General features: G+C 34.4%; 1 protein-coding gene across 2 annotated transcripts; it reads right to left on the bottom strand.

The window, feature by feature from the left end:
• Nucleotides 1-1,893: 1,893 nt before the first annotated feature.
• LOC132303019 (WAT1-related protein At5g40240-like) lies at nt 1,894-21,757 on the bottom strand. Of its 2 annotated transcripts, XM_059800035.1 has the most exons (7): nt 21,520-21,757; nt 21,350-21,415; nt 21,144-21,257; nt 3,963-4,173; nt 3,703-3,861; nt 3,072-3,223; nt 1,894-2,145 (listed from the first exon to the last, which is right to left on the bottom strand). In XM_059800035.1, exons 1-7 carry the CDS (start codon nt 21,690-21,692, stop codon nt 1,989-1,991), a joined length of 1,032 nt encoding a protein of 343 aa, XP_059656018.1. In that variant the 5' UTR covers nt 21,693-21,757; the 3' UTR covers nt 1,894-1,988. The 2 variants fall into 2 exon arrangements, with proteins under 2 accessions (XP_059656018.1, XP_059656019.1); XM_059800036.1 differs by lacking the exon at nt 21,520-21,757 and having other exon boundaries at nt 21,144-21,244.
• Nucleotides 21,758-22,467: the final 710 nt, after the last annotated feature.

The following is a 22,467-nucleotide window of genomic DNA, read 5'->3' on the forward strand; positions in this document are numbered from 1 at the left end:
CCACGACAACCTTTCTAATCTGGAAATAGATGATAATTATAATATAAACATTGCCCCCAAGTTTTATGTGCCTGATATTCTCTGAAGAAAAATAAGACATATAAAATTTTAGATAATGAGTGAGAATTTGGCATCCGATACTTCTATTAGGTGAGGAATGGGACAACTAGTATTTTTCAGCCTATTGTCTAGGCCGAAAGTTATAATCTTGAGTGCTTGATACCTTTCATCCAATTCATTTCCCCCCAGGGTCTAGAGGTTGATTGTCCATACATTTCCTCCCAAACACCATTAGAAGTGGGTTTGGGTCTGCTAGAAGGTTGTTCCTCCATCGAGATTTCTTTGTATAGGGTAGTTGTTGCGGAGCACATGGACAGGTTTGTACATGATGTTGGGACCTTTCCCATTCTGCTATTGCATTCCAAAAACATTCTTAAATCTTTTCCTAGAGTTCTCGAAAATATTGCTCACATTCTTCGGCAATAAATAGGTTGGGACTCGTTAAAATTCTTCTTCCATCCATTATATCCAATTTCTTTAATCGGTAGTACCACTAGTCGTGCCAAAATGTTTGGCCACAAAAATTTTGTCCCTTCCAAGTGGAAAGGTGAAAGGTTCGGGCGTGCTAGGATTCACCGAGAATCTAATGGAGATGGAATAGAGCCAAAATAGATTCCAAATCTGGCTGTAAGAGGCTTGAAGTTCAGGCGATTTTTGGAGAGCTTGGAATGAGAGCTCTCGCTAGGTTCTTTTTGCCTTTGTGGAAAAGGACTTCGAAAATGGAAAGATGGAACGGAAAAAAATGGAAATGCTTGGTAAAAGTGTCATTGGAAGAATGAAATTAACTGAACTAAATTGAATTAAAATACATGTACGGGGAATTAAAGTGCTTGAAAAGTAAAGATTACACTAAGAAAAGATAAAGTGCGTGAATTGAAATGAAAAGTGAAAATAGGAGTTGTTTGATCTGTGTGGAGATGCCTTTTTATTTTTTCCAAATCTTGTAGTTATAGCCAGTGGTAGTTCCATCTATTGTTAAAATGCTTCAAAATAAAACGCCCGATTTGTGCCAAGTAGAATGTCTGATTTGTGCCACATGAACGTTTGATTTTGGCCATGTGTCCCATGTCTCCTTAGTCTTCTCACAATGTTGACACGTGTAAGAACATGATGTCCCATGAATTACAGGTTTGAAAGAGTGGTTTTGGTGGTTTAATTCCAATTGAAGGCTTATAGCCACGTTCTGAAACTGCTAAGTGGAATGGGCCACGATCTTCCAGCTGCAAGTAACCACCTCCAACTGCAGGTAACTGCTTTCTTCTTTGGCTGACACATGTCCTATTTAGTAACAACTTTCCAACAATAGAAAACTACTTCCTTCTCTGCCTACCACATGTTCACTTGGAAAGTCAAACGTCCTTCTAACTACAAGTAACTGCTTTCCTCTTTGACTTGCATGTGTCTCATTTAACTATAACTTTCTTACTGTAGAAAATTGTTTCCTTATCTACTTGCCACATGTCCCTTTGGAAAGTCAGACATCCTTTCAATACAGGTAATTGCTACTCTCTTTGGCTGATATATGTTCTTATGCAGTTACTTGTACCAAATGGCCTCCTTTGATGAAGCCACGTGTTGCTTCATGATCACATCCTTCTTTGCATATCAACCTTCCTATTGGAAACGTTCACCCTTCCAATTGGGATCTACCACGACAACCTTTCTAATTTGGAAATTGTTAGATATTTAATTATACATAAATTATTTTTCCAAAAAACATATATGGTTCTGAAAATTTCTTTAACCTACCTTGTTGCCATCAGCAATGGGTTAATTATATGTAATCCTTAAAAACATTACTGAAAATATTAAAAATTAAATTGCCAATCAATTTAACCTCTCATAGTCTAAAGTTTAGTAATAGGAATAATCACGTTTTTGCAATCAAAATCTCTCTTTTATTTAGTATATCTTACATTACAAAAGTTCTATGTTTCCATACATTTGTTTTGCAAAAATGGGACTTTAGTAGATGAAGATGAATCACAATCACTTAATTCATTCCCTTCAATAGTCTTCTCTTCTCTAGCTTTTCCCCACATCACTGAGTAGAAACCAATAGCTATAATAGCTGCTCCAATCACACTGCACAAATATTTTAAATAAACCATGTATCTTAATTCATTGACCTTGGTTGCAAAAGAAATAAATAATTGAAAATAGATGCCCAAGCATAAAACATTTTACCTCCATATAACTTAAATTAATTTTTTAAGAAATGAAATTGAAAATTTACAAGGTAAGGAAATACTATTAGACAAAATAAAATGGGCGCATGGGTTAGCTTCTTAATCAAGATATTACATCCATTTTATAAGGTGAGAAAATACAACTAGACAAATTTATTTCTTAAAATTTAAGTAGGCGAGTGTAGCGTTCAACTGAAACATGAAAAATTAAAATAGTTGGGCCAAGTCGAATTCTAGAAGTGATGGGTAAACCATGTCGTTATGTTAACATTTTTGCAAAGCTGTAGTTGATTGGCCCAATTCAAGCACTTTTAACTATATTTAATGCAAATCATGAAATTGTATGAGCTTTTCTCATCATAAAGCTAGTATATGTTCCTCAACTGATATGTAGGGACACCCATGGTTGGATCTATAAATCTTCATATTTTCATCCATGGAGTTTAAATGCAGGGACACCCATGGTTGATAATGAGTAGACCCTTAGCCCAACCCAAACCAAATAAAAGATGGGTTGGTTATGTTTCGACCCTTTTGGGTAGGTCTTCGCTGGGCTTGCTTCTTTTTATACATGTCGGAACTAATGGACTATAGTTGGCCTAGGCCTTGCTAATGTGCAACACTAGCTGAAAACAAGCCATCACCCCAGCAGACTTTCCAAATGATAATTGCACAGTGCATGTGGAATGGGAGGATTACATGTGCGCGGTGGTAAATTATAGGGTGCTCTAGAAAAGCCCGACACCACCATTGTCGACCAAAAAACAAAACTTGCATATAACAATCATATTTATAAAATTCAAAAATCATAGAGGCTATTACCTCCCAATATGCAAAGTATCCCCTAGAAAAGTAACCCCCATGACAACTGCAATGACCATTCCAAGAGGTTTAAACATTGTAACAAAGACAGGCCCCTTCTTGCGCAAAGCCCATGTGTGAGCTACACTCCTAAATGCAATCACAGCAATTGCCTACAGATTAAGAACTCGTCAATTTATTACATACAAAAAAATAAAACACCAACTTTATAACAATATACATCTATTTTTAATGTGGATATGTGTGAAAGTGTGAGACTTTAAATCTAAAAATTGGGAAGGAATGGGTTGTCCTAATTTCTATTTAATTTATTACAATATAATAGTGTAACATATCATTTTGTTATTATTATTTTATATAGGCAATTATAATTTAAATTATATGAGGTTTGATGAAGTAGAGGTTCTTAATATATTTTTATGATATCCCACGTTATTGAGAAGTTGTTGGAACTTGTAATGGGATACCTATTACACGTGTTCCTGAATGTGAATAGATTGCAAAGTGAGCAATATCTACAAAGTGGGATGAGTATTGACTGATAATTTTCTACATTGCCAGTTAAGATCGAAGAGAGAGTGACTATAACTTCACAATCTTGTTAATAAGGTAAATGGAGGAAAATACTTACCGAGTAGCAAATGCAAAGCAACTCAATATCAAGACTTAATTCCCAAGCACTTTGTGCCCTTTCTGCAATCAGAGCAACAATAGTAGATAGGATAGTCACAAAGCCACAAGCAATGAGTGTTACCATCAGCTCTGCAGGGTACTCCCTAATAATCCAAGTCTGGAGATGTAGAAAGACGTTAGCATTCACATAAACTTTTGACAATAATGCATTAATGAAGCATTTTAGATAAATTTCTATAATTTCTTGGCAATGTGTACCTGGACAATGTACAACAGTGCAAGCAAAAAGGCAGCAACAGCAAGGAGAAATCCTCCGATGATCCAGTTTGATTGAGGCGACGAAAGCGATTGAAAGAAGGTGATTGGCTGGCCTTTGTAGAAAGTCACTATGAATGCCCCTATGATTGAAATTGTGGTGCCAATGGACTTGGCCTGACTGCTTTGTGCTTTTATGTTTAGCTTTTCCATCCTAAAATGATTCATTTGATTTGAGTAAAAGTTAAACACGAATATACACACACACACACACACACACTCATATATATAATATGGACATTTGTACACTGACATAGTGATACCACTAACTAGCGACAACGAATCTGTCCGCTCTTGTAACTCAGAAAAAGGCATGAATAAATTAAGAGAAATGCTAAATATCATAAATGATTTTCATGATATAGTATCATGAATTATATGGCATGTGATTTGGTAGCCAAGTGTAATTTAAAAGTAATTTTTAGGAGAGAAAATATTAGAGAAGGGAGAGAAACTCAACAACAAAAGAAAGAAACGATAGAACGCTTGTAGGAAAACAAATACTGTGATTGAAATATATCTATATATATATATATACATATATATATATACTTTTGATTGATCAACAACTTTGATACGTTGTGAATCTATAATTTGTATTATGACTCTCAAATTTGGATTATATTTATAGTATATTGAGATCAGATTGTATAAGAGCGAGTGTGTGTGTATATAGAAGTGATTAAATTAAGATCAGGTTGTGTAAGTGTTGTGAACCACATCCTATGGCGTAGTGCTATTATTACTCAAAAACTCCCAAGCATCTATTCAAAATTTTGGTTAATGAGGAAGGATGTTTTGTTGTAGAGAATCAGGATCTTTATGGGATTCAATTAGGGTGCATATGCCCTAGACGATTACACGGATCAGAGCATCCAAGTACCTTTGGATATTTGATCTGTTACACAATGCAAGTGAAAAGATTTTCTATGTCATTTTGATAATTTGAGCCAGAAAAAGAGTTGACAGAGTTGACAGAGTGTTTGCTCACAAATGTGGAAGTGTGCGGATATGCCAGAGTCTTGGAAGAATCAGAGAGTATCGAACAAAAGTTATACTTTTGAATCGATCGGGTGATTATGTAGAAGGAATAAAAAACTCCTAATGGGGTTCTTTATGCCTTTGATTAAAGGACTTCTAACGTCTAAGATTGCAATGTAAAGCAAGTGTGAGGAATGTAAAGGAATTGAAAGTGCAGTGCTAAAATACAAGTGCTGGAAGATAAAGGAATTGAAAGAACTGAACTTGTATTCAAATTGTAGAAATTGAAATACAAGGAATTGAAATGACATTGAAAATGAAATGACAATTTAAGGAAATTGCATTGTATGAAGTTGTGGAGAGGATTTCAAATGTTGCCCCAAGTGTACTATTTATAAACATTACAAGCCTTACAAAAAGGACCATGTTTTGTGATAAACTAACTTCTAAACCCATGATCTACATGCCTTCTTCCAGCTTTGGTATGGTGACACCATGTGTCCCATTTCTTTAACCCATGTTCTACTTGCAATCTTTATTTCCAGCTTTGAATCAGAAGATATCTTGTGTCCTTTACCCATGGTTTGCCACTTCTCAGCCCACTTCCCTATATTATAGGAACTAACCATTCATCTAGAAGTTTTGCCATCGGCCATGTGTCCATCATATCTTGATTCATTATTAACAATTCCTCAGCCCACTCCCACTATTTTAGGGCCTGATATGTGTCCTATTTGTATGCTGGATAAGTGTCCCAATAATCCTTTTAGTGGACCATTAAATCAGCCACTAACTAACCCAATTGGTAGTTCTGTTGTCCGCCACGTGTCCACTATATGTAAAGTGTACCATCATTTCCAACATTGTACCAACAAACTAACACACCTCCTTTTTTATAGCAATATAGTCATTCACATATGTAAGGATACTGTTTATGCCTACTCACCTCCTTAATTTTAGGAACCAAATTAGGCCACTTATAACACCCACTATCCTGGAGTATAGGAAACTCATATCATCTCATTTTAAATCTAATTTATGCTCCACGTATATAATGCATAATCCATTCTTTTTAAGACTTGTTTGGGGTGTTAATTATATATGTTTTTATGGCTGAATTATATAGCTAGCTGGTCTATACAATTTTGCCACATGTAAGCTCTTAGATTCTTCCGAGTGTCAGTTGAAATATTGCACACTTGTCATTTGCTGGACCACACAAGTGTTAGGCTTTCATTTACCTTCAGCAAATGCATGTGTCCCCGCATTATTGGACCATAATTTGGTCCGCTTGTCTCTCTTTCATTTGCCATGTGGATGCCAAAGTGGCTACCACTTAGGCTGAAATTTTTTGTGTCAACATTATGCCTCCCAAATTTCAAATGTCTTATGGCTTCATAAGCCTATAAGATTTTGAAATTGAAAATATTTAGGAAAGAAATTTTCATAACAAGGGCTGAACTAATAATTAGAATAAAATAGCAAATAAACAAACTCAAAACAATTATCAACTTCCTTTATTTTGGACCACCACTAAGATGATCTTTATTCCATGTCAGCCTACTACCGTGGCTAAGCATGGTTCTTTCATAACTTCCCATAAAGTTAGCTGATACCCTTCAATGTTTTTGCTATCAATAGACCTAAAATAGACGTCATCATTAAGGATTTCTGACACTATCAGTAAGGCATGATCGTGATCGGATGAGATTAGGTTGCTATGTAACATCATTTTGGCTAATTTGACTGCCATCTGTACTGGAAGAACGACATTGTGGTAGTATGGAGTTATTTTAGTGCATAATCTTCTTGAATTTCTATGTGCCCATAACTCTTTTGATAGCAATTCATGCCAAGTCTTTGGATTTTTATCTTCTTTAATAATTTTAGCCATGTCGGCCGAAAACATTTGCAATAGAATTTCTCTGATGAACGATTGTTTCTCGGCCAAGTAAGCTTTTAGCTTAATAGAAGCGGCCTGGAAGGCCCGCTCTCTCCTTGATTCTTTATTGGGCTCTTTCTCGATCATCAACTGTTTGGATTTCAATAACTGGCCGTGGAAGTTGTATCATCGGCCATGAAAGTTCTTTGAGAAACTTATTAAAATCAGTATCAACCACACTTCTTTTCAAAGTGGTGGATGTTGGTCTCCCTATTTCATCTATGCCTATGAACCTCAAGGTTATAACATAAATGACGTTGACGGCCGATTCATACTCTTCCAGAACCCTATTAACTGGTTGGTCTTCCACCCAAACTTTTGCATATAATGGCCTTAGTTGTTGGATCATGGCCAAAAGCGGTTTCTTAAATACCATATTATCAGCAAGACCTGTCCCTTCTATTGTAATCCATCCCTTCTTAACTGGGTTTACTTTCTCGGCCACCATTTCAACCACAGCTTTTGTCTTCAATAGTGGCTTTAGGCGGCTCTCATGTCATAAAGCTTTCTTCCAATGTCATTGGCTGACGAGGAGTAACCTCAAAGGCAACTGGTAACACAATGGCCATCTTGTAAGAAAATTTATCGAGAAAATTTTCAAAGCGAACTTTATACTTAGGGGTATGCTTGGGATCCACATTTGTGTCTTTGTCTTGCCCCCCGAGTATGGACTCATCATCATAAAAAAAAAATTACTATGTTCAAATCCTCTGGTCGATCCTTCATCTTTCTATCCCTGCTTTCAACTAATTGGGAAAATCCGTTTTGAGATTCTTCTTTGTTCCTTGACTCAGCCTTTCTGCATTTTAACTGCCTTTTCTGGGTTCAAGTAAGGATGTGCTTGGCTGAGTCTCTTTCTTTTGGGAACTTTGGATGTTTGAGTCTTCTCTATTTCTTAGGTGGAGTTAAGGGTGGTCTCATCATTCTGACCTTGTGGAAGACGTTTCCTTTTATGATGCAGACCTTAGATTGTATTTGAGGCCTTTTTTTTTTAAATTTTGTTGTCTGCATTGATTTAGAAGAATCCTTTTTACTGCTGATCTTTTGGAGTGTGTAACTGTAACTCCTTTCAGCTAATTTGATTCTAGCCGATGGTCTATTTGACCTTTGTTAAAGGTTAATATATCATCAACACTTCTTTTGGAAGAATGAGAATCTCTCCTGTGGAAGTGGTTATCTCTTTCACAATCACGCCTTCTGTAGTTGAGGTAGTAACAAATACTGTTGAGAGCTATTTGAGCTTCTTATAGTTTTCTCTTTAATATTCCACCATTTGGCTATCTGGAATGGCCGATGGTGTACCTTCCATAGCCTTGGACATCTTTTCTTCTTCCTGAAGATCAGCTTTCTTTTTGGGAGCAAGGCTGATCAAGTAACTGTTGACAATGGTGGGAAAAGGATCACTGTGAATCCTTGTAACTTTCAGCTTCTTTTATCAGAATTTCATAGTGCCGTCGTCAATCGCTTTTTGTAAAACATTTTGGAAGACCATACAGTTGTTAGTAGTGTGATTCCAGGAATTATGGTACTTGTAGAATTCTTTTCCTTTTTGTTTATTAGCCGAAGGAATAGTATGCCATTTAGGCAAATAAATTCAGTTATCAGTTCTGAGATGATCAAATATTTGCTCTATTTTGGACAAGTCAAAAGAGTAGACTTTTTCAGTATCAGCCAACTCTTTTTTGGCCGACGAGGTAGATGCCTGACCACCACTTATGGATGATTTTGGTTTGGTCAAAACCTCACATATATAAGGCTTCTTAATACAGATCTCGACTATGTTGGCATTGAGATCATATTCCAGATTAGTTGAAAAGACCTCATAATTAAGGTCTCGATAATAAGTGCCTTTGGAAGAGTTCTTTCTTTCCTTCTCTTCCTTGAGGATGGCCGCATATCTGTTGGCCTGATCGGGTATTTCAAATAAGGCTCAAAATTCAACTCCCTCGAATTGTTTCCAGATTTCAAAGTCTAGGCCATTAAGGGCTAGCCTAATGGAAAAACAATGCGACATTTGAGTCTGTCAATAAAGTTTTATACCAACTCATTAGCCACTTGGCAGAGTTGAGTCGAGATATGTCAGCCAAAGTTGCTTCTAATTCCATCCGGTAAAACTGTATATGAAATAATTTTTCCATATGCTGCGACGAATGAACATAATTTGGCGAAAGATTGATATACCAAGAAAAGGCTGCTTACATGAGGGAGTTTGGAAATACCCTTATTTTTAACCATAGGCTAGCACCTGCTTTGCCGCATTGAATAGTAAATTGACCGATATGTTTAATAGTAGACTGGTTCCCTTCCCCATTAAAGGTCACAAAGTCTGGGACTTTATATCCCTTGAAAATTTTAAACTCATCAACTACTTTTGAACATGGCTTTCTGTAAGCTGGCCGGCTAACCCTTCTGGTAGTCAAGCTAAGTTCGCGATCTATCAATTCTATCAACTAGCCTTTATCCAACGAAACCGGTTGGGCCAGTTGATTTGCTACTGGTGGCTGGTTTGCCGTTGGTGGAGGATTATTCTCTTACCAATCTGGTGGAGGATTAGCCATTAGTTGCCCCCTAGATAACGTGGGTTGCAGCACTTGTAGAAAGGGTAGGTTATTTTCTCCACATGCCATGGTTCCCCCCCCCCCCCCCCGGCGGGGGTTAAGATGATATCTTCTAGAAAGATTTGATGGAAATACTTGTGGTCATGGTGGCGACTGATACAACGGCTGCAAAGGTGGCGGTTGCACTAACGACTGCTGGAACGATGAACTAGTAGGTTGCGGCAGAACTTTGAAGAAAGTCCTGGGAAACTTTTGTGAAAAACTTGTCACTGGAATTGGCTAGTAAGATATTGCCAGTGGAAGTCGTGGGATCAATTGAGCAGTCACTGGTGGAATAACCATTTGTGGCTACACGGTCGATGGTCAAACTTCCTGTTGGGATGTCGGTTGGGAGACCGACTCCTGAATGCTGGAAATTCTTGTATGTATTGGCCTATTTTGGGAATTGACTGATAATTGGGAGATAGATTCTTTCATCTCATTGAAACGAGCGTGCATTATTCCGATTGCCTCCACTAGAGATGACATTTGTGTCTGAATCATTGATATTTTAGCTTGTATGGCTAATTCTTGCACATGGTTGGGATTGGAACTTCTAGTCTCGATTGGCTAAACTCTTCTTCTGACTCCTCGTCACTGGTGGTAGCTGCTCGAGTTGCTATCTATCGTGGTGGCATTGCAATTTTGACACAATCTAGCTGGGCATGGCAATTTATGTTCGCTCATAAATGTAGTTTTGGAAGTGTGCACGTGTGCTCGAGTCTTGGAAGACTCAGAGAGTATCGAACAAAAGTTATCATTGTGAATCGATCATGAAATTGTGTAGGAAAATGAATAAGAAACTCCTGACAGAGGCTCTTTATGCCTTTTATGAAAAGACTTCTAATGTCTAAGATTGCAATTTAAAGTAAGTGTGAGGAGTAAGGGAATTGAAAGTGTAGTGTTGAAATATAAGTGTTGGAAGATAAAGGAATTGAAAGAACTGAAATTGTATTGAAATTGCTGAAACTGAAATACAAGGAATTGAAATGACATTGAAAATGAAATGACAATTTAAGGAAATTACATTGTATGAAGTTATTTGATGCTGTGGAGGGGATTTCAAATATTGCCCTAAGTGCAATATTTATATACATTACAAACCTTACAAAAAGGACCTATGTTTTGTGATAAACTAGCTTCTAAACCCATGATCTACATGCCTTCTTCCAACTTTAGTGTGGTGACGCCATGTGTCCCATTTATCAACCTATGTTCTGCTTGCACAATTTTTGTTTCTAGCTTTGAATAAGAAGATGCCATTTGTCCTTTACTTTGATCTATGATTTTCCACTTCTCAACCCACTTCCTTATATTATAGGAACTAACTATTCATCTAGCAGTTCTGACATCGGCCACGTGTTCATCATATCTTGATTTACTATTAACAATTCCTCAGCCCACTCCCACTATTTTAGGGCCTAATATGTGTCCTATTTGTATGCTGGACAAGTGTCCCAATAATCATTTTATTGGACCATTTAAGCAGCCATTAACTAACCCACTTGGCAGTTCTGTTGTCAGTCATGTGTCCATTATTTGTAACTTTCCCTAACTTCTTGCCTTTGGGTACCAAGTGCACCACCATTTCCTCCTTTGTAGCAACAAACTAACATACCTCTTTTATAACAACATGGTTATTCACATATGCAAGGACATTGTCTGTGCTTACTCACCTCTTTAATTATAGGAACCAACTTAGCCTATTTATAGCACCCATTATCCTTGATTATGGGAAACTCATAACTTCTCATTTTAAATTTGATTTATGCTCCACCTATATAGTGCATTGTAATCCTTTCTTTTTAGGACTTGTTTGGGGTGCTAATTATACATATTTTTGTGGCTGAATTATATAACCAACTGGTAATATACAATTATGCCACATGTAAACTCCTGAATGTGAGATATATATTTTGTAATTGGATAATTTCGTTGTCAAAATAAGTCCGATCGAGTTGTAATTTTTTAATTCAAGATTGAAGATCAGATGCAGATTTAAAGAAGTACAACTGGTCATGGTTTACTACACTCCAGGATGATGAGAACAATGCTTTAGAAAGGTATGTGAGTGAATGAAAATACTTAGGAAGTTTTAGAAGTTTGAAGTGTTTAGAAAGTTTACATTTTGTCCATTGGGTACTGGTAGCCAAATCTAGTATTGGTAGCCAAATAGCAGTTTCACTTCTGTCCATTGGGAACCGGTAGCCACTTTGGGAACTGGTAGCCAAAGTACATTGGATTAGGTTCTATCCATCCGGAACCGGTGAACAAATCCGATACCGGTTCAAGTCTGCTAAGCATGTTAGGTAATTTCAGTTTCCTATTCTATTTTGAATCCTTTTTGGTCTAGACTTCTTTTCATAACCTATGCATAAATTCTACTTGTTTTACAAGTATAATTAGGTCTTCCAAACTTCTATATAATGCCTCATTCATTCATTATTGAGGTATGACTTTGAGGGACATCAATTCAATATTTTAAGAAAGCCTTTAGAGAGATACTATTCAAAAAATTAAATCTGATTATTCTGAATTTATTTTTGAGATGATAAACATATATTCATGAGTGATTTAATAGTGTTGTTCTCTATCTCATCGGAATTGGAGCTTAATTGAAGATTCAGAAATTCTGAAAAAAGCAGGATTTATTTCATTTACATCGAGTTTAGATCTTGAAGAACAAAAGTAAAAGCGATCACACTTTGAAAGGGTCAAAGCATTCGTGGAGTGTTATTTAATATTCCTGCAACTCTTCTATTGAGATCAAGTATAAGCCTGAGGTCAAGTGCTGTTAGACTCGAGGTCGCAAAGTCAGAGTATTGTCAGTTATTGGTATTTGGTAGAATGATAGGTGTGAGCCAAAGTCAAAGTTCATTGTACTTTGTTTCAAACATAGTGAATTAGCTTACTTTGGACTACATAGTCCATGAGGTTTTTCCTACGCAAACAGTTGATCTATTTTATCAACTAGGGTTTCCTCGCTGAAAATCTTGGTGTAATCTCTCTAACGTTACTTGCTTTACTTTTTAGTATTTATATTTGTGATTGTGGATGGTTAATTGATTAGATAATTTAATTAATCATAAATTAAGCAAGTTGACCTAATAATTAGATCCAGGTCATTAAAGGAGTTAATCACAATTTAAATCAACTAATAGCTTCCGAATCCCACGTTAAACTTGTTTTCACAATTGGTATTAGAGTGGGTTACTTGATATACTGAGTAGATCATAATTGTTGATTTATTGTTGATTTTTGTATCATGTCTAATAATTCATCTTTTGTTGATATGTTGTCTTTATCTCTTGTTTCTTATTCTATCATATGTATGCAAATTGAGTGGTCGAAGTTTAAAAAGGATTTTGAATAATTGTTAGAGAAATTGAATCTTGTGAAACTTGATAGAGATATTTTTAAGTTAGAAGTTTCTATCTTTAATAAAAATTTGGAAGAAATTGGCCATAAAAATTTGAATCTTCTTCATAAGGTCGATTTTCTAGAAAATGAATTTGAAAAGGTAAATATGTTTGATAAGTCATTTGAACTTAAAATTGATAATTTGAGTAGTGAATTTGTTAAATCAAAACAAGTTTTTCAAAAATTTGACACTTGCAAAATTGATAAGTTGAAAGGAGTAGTTGAGAACCCTAGTAGTAACAAAGGATTGACTTCAACTTCAAAAGATTTGTGTTTTGAAAAATCTAAAGAAGTTTTTGTGAAAGTTGAAATCAAACCTTGTGGTATCACTAGATTTCCCAAACATATTTCAACTTGTCACTTTTGTAGAGAAAAATGGCATATCAAGTATAAGTGTCAGAAAAGAAAAAATGCACTTGGGAAGAAATTGAAAAATTTAGAGAGTTCAAATATGAAGAAGAAAAGAACATTTATGAGCCTTATGACACTTTGCCTAGAACAATAGCGAAATCATTGCATAATGAATCTAAAATTGTTTAGGTAAAGAAAGAGAATTTTAAATGTCTTGCCATGCACACTACACTTAGAAAACTTGGTCTATGTGGTTGGTACTTTAATAGTAGTTACTTTAGGCATATGATAGGGGATAGAATATTGTTTACTACTTTTAAAGAATACATAGTTGGAACTATTACTTTTGGTGATGGTAATGCTTCTAGTGGAAGTGGTAAAGGAAAGATTAAATTTCTAGGAATTGGAGAGTTAAAAAATTTTCAATATGTTAAAGGTTTAACTACTAATTTATTGAGTATTAGTCAAATTTATGATGAGGAGTTTCAAGTCAATTTTAATAAAAAATGGTGTTTTGTAACTAATGAAAAAGGTGAATCTGTTTTGAAAGGAACTAGAACTTCTGATAATTGATATGTTGTGTTTTCAGATTCTTCACTTATGTGTTTTTCTGCAGTTATTAATGAGGCAGTTTTATGGTACAAAAGACTTAGACATGTTAATTTTAATGATTTGGTGAATTTGTCTAATAATGATTTTTTTCGAGGTTTGCCTAAATTAAAAATGCCTAAGATTGAAATATGTGATCCATGTCAACTAGGAAAACAAACTAGAGTGTCAGACAAGAGACTTATTCATAAAGTCACTTTTTTGCTTTTAGAATTGATTCATATGGATTTAATGGGTCGCATAACACTAGATAGCATTGGAAGAAAAAGATATATACTTATTGTGGTTGATGATTTTTCTAGATTTACTTTTGTTGCATATTTGAGAGAAAAATCTGATACTTTTGTGAATTTTAGGTTTATTTGCCAACTTATTCAAAATGAGAAGGGATATCGAATTATTCGGATTAGGAGTGACAATGGAGGTGAATTCAAACCTAAGGAGTTTATTGAATATTGTGTAAGTATGACATTAAGCATGGATTTTTAGTACCTAAAACATCATAATAGGATGGTGTAGTGGAAAGGAAAAATAGGACAATAGTAGGTATGGCTTGTACTATGCTTCATGAGAATAAAATTGCTAGTCATTTTTGGGCTGAATCAGTACGTACTGCTGGTCATATCCTAAATAGAGTTTATCTTAGGCCTGGAACTAAAAAGACTTCATATAAATTGTGGTTTGATAGAAAGCCCACTGTTAAATAGTTTAGAGTCTTTAGAAGTAAATGTTCTATCCTTAGAGATAGGGAACACTTGGAAAAATTTGACTCTAGAAGTGATTAAGGTGTATTTTTGGGTTATTCACAAAAAAGTAGGGCTTATAGGGTTTTTAGTCTTAGAACGAAACTGGTTATGGAGTTTATAAATGTTGTGTTTAATGATACAAAACCTAAGATAACCTCCTCTCAACTTGATGAAGAAGAAACTAATTTTGAAATTGCAGGAGAAAGAAAAGAACCAACAATTCATGAGGAAGAAAAAGTTGGGATTCTAGGAGAAGAAGGTAAAGAGGATGATGATGAGGAATTAGAGGTCACCACTGATGAACCTATAGGGATTTTTGAACCATCTCTAGATATTCCCACATCTAGTAGTTCTAGGATTCGATCAAGTCATCCAGTTGACAATGTGATAGGCCCATGGGATAAACCGGGTACTAGGAGTACAGTACATAATTATTTAGGACACTCATGCATTGTAGATAACATATGACATTTATGTCACATGGCTCAGTTTGAACCAAAGAATGTTGATAAAGCTCTTTAAGTTCTGATTGGCTTATGGTTATGCAAGAAAAATTGCTTCAATTTGTGAAAAATGATGTTTGGGAATTAGTGCCTCGACCTAGTGATGTTAATATAATATGGACCAAATGAATCTTTAAAAATAAACTTGATGAACATGGTCTTATGATGAGAAATAAAGTTAGGTTGGTTGCACAAGGATATACTCAGGTTGAAGGAATTGATTTTGATGAAACTTTTGCACGTGTTGCTAGACTTTAGTCTAAAGTCTATTCGACTTCTTTTTGCTCTTGTTTGTCACTTTAAATTCAAATTGTTTCAAATGGATGTAATAAGTGTGTTTCTCAATGTTATTTTGCAGGAAGAAATTTATGTAGCACAACCAAAAGGTTTTATTGATCCACATAATCTTGATTTTGTTTTTCATCTTAAAAAGGGTCTTTATGATTTAAAGTAAGCACCTAGAGCATGGTATGAGAAGTTAACTTCTTATCTAATGCACAAGGGATTCAGAAGAGGAGGAACAGATAAAACAATATTTTATTTTCAGGAAGGAAAAGATTTTCTTGCTGCTCAAATCTATGTGGATGATATTGTTTTTGGTGCTAGTTGTGATAACCTTATTTATAATTTTGCTAAGGATATGAGTAATACTTTTGAAATGAGCATAGTTGGTGAACTAACTTTCTTTCTAGGTCTCCAAGTGAAACAACTTGATGATGGGATTTTCATATCTCAATCAAAATATACAAATGAGGTAGTTAATAAATTTGGCATGAAAGATTCAAAGCATATGCAAACTCTTATGCGTACTTCATCCAAATTGGATAGAGACTCTGATCTTAACAAGGTTAATCCTTCCTTATATAGGAGTATGATTGGTAGTTTGTTATATTTGGCAGCAAGTAGGCCAGATATTTCATTTAGTATAGGTGTTTGTGCTAGGTATCAAGATGATCCTTGAGAACAACATGTTCTTACAGTCAAGCGCATTATTCGTTATGTCAATAGTACATTGAATTATGGATTGCGTTATTCTTTTAATTTAACTCTGAGATTATAGGCTATACTGATGTTGATTGGGCTAGTAACAAGGATGATAGAAAGAGTACTTCAGGTGGTTGTTTCTATATTGGTATTAACCTTGTTTCATGGTACAACAAGAAGCAAAATTGCATATCTTTATTATTTTGTGAGGCTGAATACATTGCTGCTAGAAGTTGTTGCACACAATTGCTTTGGATGAAATAGATACTTCTGGAATATAGAGTTGATCAAGGTACTATTGTTATCTTTTATAATAATACTAGCACAATTAATATTTCAAAGAATCCAGTTTTTTATTCTAGGAATAAGCACATTGACATTTGACATCACTTTCTTAGGGAACTTGTTGAACAAAATGTCGTATCTTTGAAAAAAGTGCATATTAATCAGAATTTGTCTGATATTCTCACTAAGCCATTAGATGCTCCTAAGTTTTCTCATCTTAGGAAATCTATAGGCGTCTGTTGTCTTGATTAGATGCATTGTAAGGACATAATCTAGAAAGGATTTTCATATGTATTTTGAGAAACAAACCATATTGATTGAGTATATTGAACACAAGGAGTTTAATGACACATGGATTATTTGTGTAAAACAACCTATGGCTATGAATTAATGAAATTGGTTTTACTTACTTGTTTCGTATAGTAAATAGATCATTGATAGTACATTTACTTGTATTTGATGTCATTGTTTTGGTTAAAGATAATGTTGACATGATTGATTATTGTTTTGGAATTTAAACTCGCTTTTTCTTTTTTTTTTTTTTTTTTTTTTTTTTTTTTTTTTTTCACATGAAAATATTTGTTGTTTTGGAAAAAAAAAGGTGAGGTTTGGAAAAGGCTACCTTTGGAAATTGTCCGAAGCTACCTTGACTCGAAACAAATGGGAATAAGGGAAAGAGCTGGCTGCCTATAAGTATGAAAGCCGCCAATGTGTAAAAAGAAAAATGGAGCATAAAGAGAGAAAAAAATAATAGACTTTTGCACATGTTGATTGTTTGATTTCTAAGGATATGTGATATCATTAATTTATTATCTGAAATCGAAATAATTGATAGATTATTTATTTTTGGAACTTGGTGCTGATTTTACTACACTTACTAAGTTTATGAAACTTAAATAAATTTATCTTGGTTATTTGTGTTAATACATATAGTTTTGTAGAGTCTACATTCTCGTTGGATTCAATTTATGATTTCTATATGGTTGGTTGCTTCCTAATTCTAGAATATTTATTCCTTTAGACCCTTATTAATTTGTGACAAAAAGAGGGAGAAAATTGAGAGTCTTATCATTTAGAAGGAGGACTTATCATTCAGGGGGAGATATATATATATATTGCATTGAGGGGGAGAACTACATTTGATTATTGCAATTCTATTGCGTTGGTTTTCAGGCATATATATAGCAATGCTAACATGTTTAGGCACTATTTTCTATTTTATGCTTGTTTTATTTTATTGATTAAGCTTCACGACATTTGATCATTGCAATTATGTTGCATTGGTTTTCAGGCATATATATAGTAATGTTAATATGTTCAGGCATTATTTTCTATTTTATGCTTGTTTTATTTTCTTGATTAAGCTTCACAGGTAGTTGTGTTTAAGCTAATGTGCAGATTGCAGGTTGCTATAAGTGTTGAAGCTTCACGAGGTTCAAGAAAAAATTTCGCGGTTTATTCCTTCAACAATCATTGTAATTTGCTTTTTTTGTTTAAGTAGATTACTTGTTGTTTTTTAGGGTTTTGTCACGAAATTGACAAAGAGGGAGAATGTGAGATATATATTTTGTAATTGGTTAATTTCGTTGTCAAAACAAGTCCGATCGAGTTGTAATTTTTCAATTTAAGATTTCGAGATTGAAGATCAGATGCGGATTTAAAGAAGTTCAAGTGTTCATGGTTTACTACACTCCGGGATAATGAGAACAATGCTTTAGAAAGGTATGTGAGTGAGTGAAAACATTTAGGAAGTGTTAGAAGTTTGAAGTGTTTAGGAAGTTTACATTCTGTCCATTGGGTACTGGTAGCCAAATCTAGTACTGGTAGCCAAATAGCAGTTTCACTTTTGTCCATTGGGAACGGGTAGCCAAAGTACGTCGGATTAGGTTATGTCCATTTGAAATAGGTAGCCAAATTCAGTACCAGTTTAAGTCTGCTGAGCATGTTAGGTAACTTTAGTTTCCTATTCTATTTTGAATCATTTTTGGTAGACTTCTTTCCATAACCTATGCATGAATTCTACTTATTTTACAAGTATGATTAGGTCTTCCAAACTTCTATATAATGCCTCATTCATTCATTATTAAGGTATAGCTTTGAGGAACATCAATTCAATATTTTGAGAAAGCCTTTCGAGAAATATTATTCTAGAAAATCAAATCTGATTATTCTGAATTTATTTTTGCAACCACACACATTTATTCATGAGTGATTTAGTAATGTTATTCTCTATCTCATCAGAATTGGAGCTTAATTAAAGATTTAGAGATTCTGGAAAAAGCAGGATTTATTTCTTCTACATCGAGTTCAGATCTTGAATAATAGAAGTAAAAGCGATCACACTTTGGAAGAGTCAAAGCATTCGTGGAGTGTTGATTGATTTACCTGCAACTCTTCTATAGAGATAAACTACAATCGAAAGGTCAAGTGTTGTTGGACGGGACGTCGCAAAGTTATAAGATTGTCAGCTATTGGTATTTGGTAGAACGATAGGGTGTGAGTCAAAGTCAAAGTTCAGTGTACTTTGTTTTAAACATAATGGATCGGTTTACTTTGGACTGCACAGTCCATAAGGTTTTTCCCACGCAAACAATTGATTTATTTTATCAGCTAGGGTTTACTCGCTAAAAATCCTGATGCAATCTCTCTAATTTTACTTGCTTTAGTTTTCAGTATTTATATTTGTGATTGTAGATGGTTTATTGATTAGATAATTTAATCAATCATAAAATGAGCAAGTTGACCTAATAATCAGATCTAGGTCATTAAAGGACTGAATCATAATTTAAATTAACTAATAGCTTCTGCATCCCGCGTTAAACTTGTTTTCACATTGAATTCTTCCAAGTGTCAGCCGAAATATTGCACAATTGTCATTTCTCGGACCACACAAGTATTTGGCTTTCATTTACCTTTGGCAAATGCAATGTGTCACCGCATTATTGGACCATAATTTGGTCCGCTTGTCTCTCTTTCATTTGTCTATGTGGATGTCAAAGTGGCTGCCACTTTTGTATGTCAATACAGAGAATGGTAAGCGATGATTTAGGAAAAAAGAAAAAGAAAAAAATAATTAAATTGGATGGAGGAAAGAAAGTGACGTGATGGATAAGGCCTACAAGAGCGTGCCAAAATGAACTTTGACAATGAAAAAATAAAAATTTGTCGTCGTAACATTCATAATGCACACTTTGAAATTTGTTTATGACATGTAATTTTGTGATTTTTTAATCCGTTGAGCGTGGGCCTTTCCACTTGGCACCATCAGATCACTAAGCCGACTTTCGTCCTGACGAGTAGGTCTTATAGTGAAGCTCCTTTATGCCTTTACTCAATCTCGGTCCAGCCAGTAGATACCGTTTTATTCATTCGTCTACTTATCATTTCCTAATCCTAAAAAGTTCATTAAAGAAAGTTTCGTTTTATACATTCGTCTACTTATCATTTCCTAAAAAGTTCATTAAAGAAAGTTTCCATTTTTCTTTTCTTCTTTTTCTGTTAAATAAAAATTGTATAAATAAAATAAAAATAAAAAAGGAGAAGATTACACGTAGAAAAAGCCCAAACACCAGCATAAAGAAGCGTGGAGGAACTTTCAGCCACTACTCCATTTCAACTATTTCCATATGTTGCTTTCAATGTTTCTTTTTACCCAAAAATATCTCATGGACTAATGTGTGACACATGGCTTCATTAATCGTTAGCATTAATCATGTCATTTTATTATCCAAGTCGATTACAAAAACTGCAAGGTAGCAGGCAGGTATGGCCAGCATCAAATATACTTTGTTTGAAGGCTAGTGAACTGTTTTGATGGAAAGAAGAGGATAGATAGGGAAAAATAAATAAATAAAATAACTTTCATGTAAGTTGTTATAGATTATCCCTTCAACTTTTATTTAAAATATATAATTTATTAAACCATTAAGAAATGGCACAAATTACTCTCCCGTCCTTTGCAGTGCTTACGATTTTAAGTTTTAAATTTTGTGAAATATTCTTTTGAGAAATTTAGAATGAGTGACAATGATAAAGTTGTTCCATTGCAATTTAAAAATACCGAATTCGTAAAAAGTTTGTTAAATTAAGATAATCTCTGGAATTTGATTAGTCGTTTTTACTCTTTTTAATAAATTGCAAAAATTCTTTCTCACTTTTGTTTTTGTACATATCTCCCTTATATTATAAAAAAAAAAATGCTACAAATCACCACTTGAAAGTTGATAATTTCTTTTTATTATGCAGTTTACCTTAATTTTTTAATTAACTTTTTTTTTTTTTTAGGAGTAAATTGGTAAAGTAGACATATCTTCCCCTTCCTGGTTGTGGACCCTGTGAAGTGGCAACTAACAAAAAATAAGTGGCCTTGGCAGTATCATCTTAATATTGTAGGGCCAGGTATGCCATGCCCATTATGTTATGAAGGCTTGCATCTATCTTCTTGATGAAAAATTAAAAATTAAAAATTAAAAATTAAAAATTAAAAATTGCAATGAATCCAATGCTATATATGGTTAAACTCAACCGAACTCAATTAAACAAAACAAAATAAAAGTGGTTCAATAAAATCTATTTTTTTTTCTTCATAATATTCAGTTAATTTACGAATAGAGTCTTAGTCAAACCTCTTGTTAGAGAATTCCTCACTAAGTTTAGTCTAAACATTTTTAGAAAATTGTTGGAAATGTGTACTGAGAAGTTCATACCTGGTGATAATGGCAAGTATGAAGGTAAAAGCTGGGGTGAGATCAACCATGGCGGATGCCAAAGTTGGAGAGCTATACCGAATCCCTATATACATACAATTCTGCACAAAACAACTGACCCAAATTCATATGAGAACCATATTGTTAGTCATATATACCACTTTTAGCTATCCAAACTTTAATTAATAAAAAAAATATGAAAATACCTAAGGAGGCTAAGAAGAAAGATTCTCCACATGACAGACAAAGTGAGTTGTGGGCATGGTTTGATCCTGTAAATCGGTCAGAATTATACATATATACATAAATATGTGTGTGTGTGTGTGTGTGTGTGGGGTGAGTATATGGAGTAGATATGTTACATAGAGAGATCGACCTGTGAAAGATGAAGGTTGCAGGGAGGAGTAAGCAAAAGGCGAGGGCATTTGAGTAAACAACAAAGACGAAGTTGCTCATTCCTCTGCCCATTGCTGCTTTAGTTAAGGTGTTTAAACCAACCTCTAAGCATTCAGTTGTCACCATTACTACTATTATCCAAGCTGCCCACATTCTCTCACTCTCTCTCTCTCTTCTTGCAAATATCTAGCACATTGGTACACCATACATCTCAACGGGGTACGGTTTAATGACTCTCTTATCATGTTGCTAGACAGGGACATATTAGTAATTCAGAATTAAAACATTTTGTTTTTGGTGTGTCCAAATCTCAATTCTTAAATTAGGATTATTTGCTAATGGTTTTAATAATGGTTTTTAAAATTCTAGTAGGTCAGCAATTATGATTTAATTATTTGCTAGGATTTTAGTCAAGGAAAAAACATAGATATATCATAAGGGCGTGACTTTGGCTATACAATCCGATTGTTATTTTATTTTTTTATTTTTTGTTTTTAAAGGTGAATAAAAAATGATAATAAAAACCAATCACTTGTTGACATAATAAATAAAAAAAATCTCTTGAACTATGTAGTTCAAAGTAAACCGATTCACTATGCTTGAAACAAAGTATACTGAATTTTGACTCTGTCTCACACCCTATCGTTCTACCAAACACCAATTGCTGACAATCCTTTAGTTTTGCGACTCCCCGTCCAACAATAACTTGATCTCAGTCTTATACTTGATATTTATAGAAGAGTAGCAGGTAGATTAGACAACACTCCTCAAATGCTCCAACCCTTTCAAAGTGTGATCGCTTTTATTTCTGTTCTTCAATCGTCTGAATTCAATGTAGAAGTAGATTTGTTTTTGTCTAATCAATGTAGCTGCAACTGTATGATCACGATCACGATTTGAACACCATAACTCTAAAATCACTATGTGA

This window comes from Cornus florida, unplaced genomic scaffold, assembly GCF_030987335.1.
Source record: "Cornus florida cultivar Cherokee Brave unplaced genomic scaffold, ASM3098733v1 CherokeeBrave_3.0.0_Hap2_Chr04, whole genome shotgun sequence".
Taxonomy (NCBI): Eukaryota; Viridiplantae; Streptophyta; class Magnoliopsida; order Cornales; family Cornaceae; genus Cornus; species Cornus florida.

Bases quoted from the DNA above. Each gene is read 5' to 3' on its own strand.
- LOC132303019 (XM_059800035.1), bottom strand. From the start codon at position 21,692: ATGTGGGCAGCTTGGATAATAGTAGTAATGGTGACAACTGAATGCTTA. The intron at 21,416-21,519 runs GTCGATCTCTCT...ACCGATTTACAG, and splicing joins GCAACCTTCATCTTTCACAG to GATCAAACCATGCCCACAAC. The intron at 3,862-3,962 runs GTACACATTGCC...CTACATCTCCAG, and splicing joins CACTGTTGTACATTGTCCAG to ACTTGGATTATTAGGGAGTA.